A 6,845-nucleotide genomic window follows, 5' to 3' on the forward strand; every position below is an offset into this window, starting at 1 on the left:
TAGGGAAAGGACACGAAGAAAGAAGAAAGGCAATGAGCACGAAGGGCCGACAAGGCTGCGCTTCCTACCTGGTAGCAAAGCATCTCCACGCTGGGCGCTGGGCGGGCTCCGGCAGCAGACCTCAGTCAGTCCCTATTGGTCAGGACCGTGGTTCTCACGGTGCGGTCCTGGACCAGCAGCGTCCGCCGCACCTGGGCACCTGTTAGAAATGCTAATTCTCTGGGTCACACCCAGACCTCCCCGTGGGAAACGCTTTGTGTTTTAACGAGCTCTCCAGGTGCTTCTGAGGAGCGAAGAGGAGGAAGGAGTGGAAGAACGGAATGGGGCTGATGAGACACCTCCCGTTGCCCCTTCCCAGGCTTCATAACCGCCCGCTGTGGGCGGCCGGGCCTCAGGTGAGGCCGGGATGAGGCCGGAGGGAGGGAGCCCAAGAGGGAAGCGATCCGAGGAGGAGCCTATGGCGTGAGCCTCGCACGCGGAGTAGCGACGGTGAGGTGGAGGAGGGGTTGCGAGAGGGCCGGGGCCCGGGGCCGAGTGGACATGAGACCGGGCACCGAGCCGCCTTGCCCGCGGCTGACCGGCGCTGCACCCCCGGGGTGTTGGGAGGGCCGGCGGGGTAGCCGGGCCCCTCGCTCACCTCTCCCGCTCTGGGCGATCTAAGCACCGTCCTTCGGCGGAGCGCTCCGCCGGGGTGTCCCCAGCTCGGGTGTGGGTTGCCTTGTCGGCCGCGGGTTGTAACGCGCCCTTCCTCGCAGCTGCTCGGCCCCCGCCCCGCATCATGAATCGCAGCCGTACTAGCAGCACCTCCGAAAAGGCGACACTGGCCTTGCTCTGGGGTGAGTGAGGCTCCAGGCTGTTCTCGGAGCCCCCGGGGGGCTGGGGGTACGTCACCGGGGGCAGGGGGGCGGCTAGGGCTGGAGGCAGAGAGGCGCGCCTCCCTGGAGCCTGCCCGCCCCACGCCACGCCTTCCGCCCTCCGTCTCCCTTCGCAGGCTGTGAGCTGAGCCAGGAGAAGCCGACTTGGACCTTCAGACCCCAGAAGGTGGGGAAGCAGGACTGTATGCTGCTGCTTAGTACGGTGGGTACCCCCCAGCCCCAAGGAGGGGAGGAAGGACGGAGCAGGGAGGGACTTGGACAGCCACAGAGGAGCAGGTGGGATTGTCCGGTGCCCTCTGGGTGAGGAGGAACCCTGCTCGTTTTCCACCCCTCTCAGATTTGCCTGGGGGAGAAAGCCAAAGAGGAGATGAACCTCGTGGAGATCCTGCCCCCAGCAAGCCAGGACGACAGAAAGAGGAAGCCCATCACCCTGGCCTCTCTTCGGGCCTCCGTCCTCCCCATGGTGAGCCTTTCCCTGGGGGCCTAGGACACCCTGGCTCCAGCCCTAGGAGGCCCTGCTCAGGCCTCACCCGCTGCGTGGGAACGGACCCAAAGGTGGGGTACAGGCTCCTGCACAAGTACAACCAGTGCTAGAGAGGCATATAGCCCAGGACTAAAAGCTTGGACCCAGGAGGCAGGGAGCCCCGTTTCCATCCTAGTCCACAATTTTTTTTTTTTTTGGTGGGCCGGGGGTGGGGGGGCCGGCTGAGTCCTAACCACTGGACCGCCAGGGAACTCCCTCCTAGTCGACTCTTTACTAGCCATGTGACTTTGGGCAAGTTAAATAACCTCTCTCCAAATCACATTTTTCAACTGTTTACTGCTGGAGACCAGACAGTGTTGATGATTTACATACTGCTTGTGTATCCAGATTGTGTATCCAGAAAGTCTCACTCTAATAATTTATTTTGAGTTTTCTATGCAGATCTTCTTTGTGAGTAATGGCAGTCTTTGTGTTGTTTTTTGTTTTTTTTCTTTTAAATCCAGGTACACTGGCTAGGACCTCCAGTATAATATTGGATAAAATGATAATGGTAGATGTCCTCGTTTCATTCCCGATTTATTTATTTATTTATTTTTGGCTGCGTTGGGTCTTCGTTGCTGCTCGCGGGCTTTCTCTAGTTGTGGCAAGTGGGGACTAGTCTTCGTTGCAGTGCAAGGGCTTCTCATTGCAGTGGCTTCTCTTGCTGCGGAGCATGTCCTCTAGGCGCACGGGCTTCAGTAGTTGTGGCATGCGGGCTCAGTAGTTGTGGCTCGTGGGCTCTAGAGCGCAGGTTCAGTAGTTGCAGCACACAGGCTTAGTTGCTCTGCAGCATGTGGGATCTTCCCTGACTAGGGCTCGAACCCGTGTCCCCTGCATTGGCAGGCAGATTCGTAACCACTGCGCCACCAGGGAAGTCCCCATACGTGATTTTTTAAAAAGGAATGCTTCTAATGTTTCTCCATTAAGTATGAAGTGTTTGGTAGATACCCTTTGTCAGGTTAAGGAAGTCTCCGTCTAATCCTACTCTACTTTGAAAAGTTTAATTTTCTTCTTTTTAATCATGATTATCGAATTAGTTATCAAATGCTTTCCTATTCATATTATCAGGGGCTCTCTCTTCTTTAGTCTGTTAATGTGGTAAGTTATACTAATAGAAAAATATTCAATCAACTTTGCATTCCTGAGATAAACATTACTGATTTTATTATAAACTTCTAGATTTGCTTTGTTAATAAGACTTTTTTTTTTAACTTATATACTCATAAGTGAGGTTGGCCTATAAATTCCATATCTTATTTGGATGTCAAGGCATATTAGCCTCATGAACCGAGGCATGGCGTGTTCCCTCCTTCCATGCAGCAGAACAGTGAATATGAGACCAGGATTATCTGCCCTTAAAGACCTGGGAGGCTGATCTGTAAAACTGCCCTCAAACCTATTTTTTTCCTCTATCTATGAGATCTCCCTAAATCTTACCCATTCCCATAGTTTTAAAGACCACCTATACAAATGAAGACTCTGACATTTATTCTGTAAACCCAGCCTCTCTGTTGTGCTCCAGATCCTCTGTCCAACTCAAAACACTTAACAGATATCTAATAGATATTTCAAACTTAGCATGTCTAAATCCAAATTCTTGATTTCTATCTATAATCTCTTCCCCCATCCCCAGACCTGATCCTCTCCCAGTAAATAGCTATTCCTCCAATTAGCCAGGATGAAACCCTCTTTCTCTAACACCCCATATCTGACCCACCAGCAAATCCTGTTGGCTCTACCTTCATCTAACCACATCTCACCACCTCCCTGCTACACTCTGGTCCAGGTGACCATCACCTCTTGCTCAGGTTTATTGCAGGGCCTCCTAAGAGATATGCCTGCCTTCATCATTGGTCCCCTTTAGTCAATTTCATGTTCCCCCATGCCAGGGACACACTTGCCCCTGACTTCAATCTGGTCTTTGTTCAAATGTCATCTCATTGAAGGGTCTTCCCTGGCCACAAACAGCACCCCCATTTCTACCCCACCCATGATCACTTTTTCCCCCATAGGACCCATTACTGACATGAGGTTTCATTTGTGCATTGTCTTTTCCCCCCAACCAGGATATAGACTCCAAGAAAGCATGGATTTTGCCTGCTTTGCTGCAGTATCCATACAGCCCCTATACTAGTGTCTGGTATGTTGTAGGAACTCAATATATAATGAATGAGTGAGTAAATAAGTGAATGAACTGTGTGGGACTGGTTTGATTTTCAAACTATTGTGATTTATTTAATAGGTTTAGATCTTCTCAGATGTTTCTATTTCTTTGAGTCAGTTCTTTTATTAGCTGTACTGAGATATAATTTATATACAGTAAGATTCACTAGTGTTAAGTGTGCAGCTCGATGCATTTGACAAATGGGGCAGTAGCCACCAACATCAAGGTAGAGAATTTCCACCGCCCTGCCCCCAGTTCCTCATGCCTCATGCAGTCAGTTCCTTCCACCTACAACTGTCTCTGGCAACCATTGATCTACTTTCTGTCACTATAGTTTTGCCTTTTCTATAATTTCATTTAAATGGAACCATACAATATGTAGTCTCTTGTGCTGGCTTTTTTCACTTAGCACAATGCTTTTGAGATTTATCCCCGTTGTTGATAAAACAGTAATATGCTCCTTTTTTATATCTGAGTAATATGCCACTCTACAATTTATATAAAATTTGTTCATTCACCTGTTAATGGACATATGGACATTTTGGGTAGTTTCCAGTTTTTGGACTATTGTCAATAAAGCTGCTAGGAATGTTTGAGTGTATTTGTATAGACGTGTTTTCATTTCTCTTAGGTAAATACCTAGGAGTGATATTGCTGGATCACATAGTAAGCATATGTTAAACTTTACACAAAACTGCTAAACTACTTTCCAAATTGCTGTACCATTCTGCATTTCTACCAGCAATCTATGAGAATTCCAGTTGGTCCACATCCTCACCAACACTCAGCATTGTCAGTCTTCTTAATTTTAGCCAATCTAGTACATATACAGTGGCACCTCATTGTGGTTTTTATTTTTCCTTGAGGGTTGGTGATATTAACGGTCTTCTTATTTGGTTTTTGGTCTTTTGTATATCTTCTGCAAAATACCTGTTTAGATGTTTTGCCCATTTTTAAATAATTGAGTTATTCTTATTGACTTGTAGGAGTTTTTTAATACATTTTGGATATAAGTCCTTTATTACAAATATTTTCTCCTAATGTGTGGCTTGCCTTTTCATTTTTGTAATAATGTTTTTTGAAGAGCACAAGTTTTTAATTTTGATAAAGTTCAATTTAACATTTTTTTCTCTTATGATTCATCCTTTTGGTGTCCGAAGAAATCATTGCTTAAACTAAGGTCACAAAGGTTTTCTTTTATGTTTTCTTCTAGAAATGCTATTGTTTTAGCTCTTATATTTAAGTCTATGATCTGTTTCAAGATAAGTTTCTTGTATGGTATGAAGTGAGGATAGAAGGACATTTTTTTCCAAATTGATATCCAGTGCTCCAGTGCCATTCTTTGAAAAGACTGCTCTTTCACTGATACAATTACCTTGGCATTTGCCAAAAATTGGTTGACCATATGTGTATGCATATATGTCTATACACTATTGTGTTTCATTGATTTATGTTTACCCTCATTCCATACCAGACTAATTTGATTATTGTGCTTTTATAGTAAGTCTTAAAATTAGATCGTGTGAGTCCTCCAATTTTGTTGTTCTTTTCCAAAATAGGGTTGACAAGTCTAGGTCCTTAGCATTTCCATGTAAGTTTCAGAATCAGCTTTCTTTAAAAATCAGTCTGGTGGGATATTGATTGAGATTGTATTGAATCTATAGATTACTTTGGGGGGAATTGCCATCTTGACAATTTTGAGTCATCGATAATTGAACATGATATATTTCTCCATTTGTTTACATCTTTAGCTTTTCCCAGGAATGTTTTGTAATTTTCAGGGTCCTGGTCCCCTACGTACTTTGTAAAGTTTACCCCTACATATTTCATGATTTGGGGTGCTTTTAAAAATGAGATTTGCATATTTATTGGAAGAAAATTCACATACCATAAGCTTCACTCATTAGAGTATACAATTCAGTGATTTTTAGTAAATTCAGAGTTGTGCAACAATCACAATCTAGGTTTAGAACATTTTCATCAACCCAAAAAGAAACGCCATACCTACCAGTGGTCACTTCCCATTTCCCACATTCACTTACCCCCAGCCTTAGGCAACCACTAATTTACTTTATGTCTATAGATTTTCCTATTCTGGCAAATCATATAAATGGAATCATAAACTGTATGGTCTTTTGTGACCACTTTCTTTCACTTAGCATAATGTTTTCAAGGTTTATCCATGTTGTTGCATATATCAGTACTTGACTCCTTTTTATTGCCAAATAATATTCCATTGTATTGATATACCACATTTTGTTTATCTGTTCAGTTGGTGGACATTTGGATTGTTTCTACCACTTGGCTATTAGGAATGCTGTTATTAACATTAATGTACAAATTTTTGTATGAACATAAGTTTTTTTTAATATTTTATTTATTTATTTCTGGCTGTGTTGGGTCTTTGTTGCTGCATGCAGACTTTCTCTAGTTGTGGCGAGCGGGGGCTACTCTTCGTTGCGGTGCATGGGCTTCTCATTGCGGTGGCTTCTCTTGTTGTGGAGCATGGGCTCTAGGCATGTGGGCTTCAGTAGTTGTGGCTCGCGGGCTCTAGAACGCAGGCTCAGTAGTTGTGGCTCATGGGCTTAGTCGCTCCGCGGCATGTGGGATCTTCCCAGACCAGGGCTTGAACCCATGTCCCCTGCATTGGCAGGTGGATTCTTAACCACTGAGCCACCAGGGAAGTCCTGAACATAGTTTTTATTTCTCTTGAGCATATACCTGGAAGTGCAATTGCTGGGTCATATGGTAGCTTCATATATGTAACATTTTGAGGAACTGCCATATTGTTTTCCAAAGTGGTCACATCATTTTACAATCTCACCAGCAATGTTTGAGTATTCCAGTCTCTCCACATCCTCACCAACACTTGTTTTGGTCTTTGGTTTTGATTAGTCATCTTAGTGGGTATGAAGTGGTAGCTCACTGTGGTTTTGATTTGCGTTTCTCTAATGACTAATGATGTTGAGCATCTCTTTATGTGCTTATTGGCTATTTGTATATCTTTTTTGGAGAATTTTCTTTCTTTCTTTTTGTTTTTTCTTTTTTGGCTGCGTGGCTTGTGGGATCTTAGTTCTCTGACTAGGGATTGAACCCGCACCCTTGGCAATAAAAGCATGGAGTTCTAACCATGGGACTGCCAGGGAATTCCTGGAGAATTTTCTGTCCAGATCTTTATTAATTTTGTAAAACTGTGTTTGAGTTTAATGTATTTTAATATTTGTCTTTTTACTATTGACTTGTATGAGTTCTTCTTTTTTTTTTTTTTTTTTTTTTTTTTTGT

At 44.4% G+C, this 6,845-nt stretch overlaps 1 protein-coding gene across 1 annotated transcript in view; it reads left to right on the forward strand.

The window, feature by feature from the left end:
• The first annotated feature begins 778 nt into the window (after window positions 1-778).
• Window positions 779-6,845, forward strand: part of NPM2 (nucleophosmin/nucleoplasmin 2) — a 22,210-nt gene continuing 16,143 nt past the window's right edge. The window contains exons 1-3 of the mRNA XM_007450593.1: window positions 779-836; window positions 992-1,077; window positions 1,213-1,338. Of these exons, the coding sequence (XP_007450655.1) occupies window positions 779-836; window positions 992-1,077; window positions 1,213-1,338 (270 nt within the window). The remainder of the gene's footprint in view (window positions 837-991; window positions 1,078-1,212; window positions 1,339-6,845) is intronic.

The sequence above is a fragment of the Lipotes vexillifer genome, unplaced genomic scaffold (genome assembly GCF_000442215.2).
Source record: "Lipotes vexillifer unplaced genomic scaffold, Lipotes_vexillifer_v1.1 scaffold567, whole genome shotgun sequence".
NCBI classification, from domain to species: Eukaryota; Metazoa; Chordata; class Mammalia; order Artiodactyla; family Lipotidae; genus Lipotes; species Lipotes vexillifer.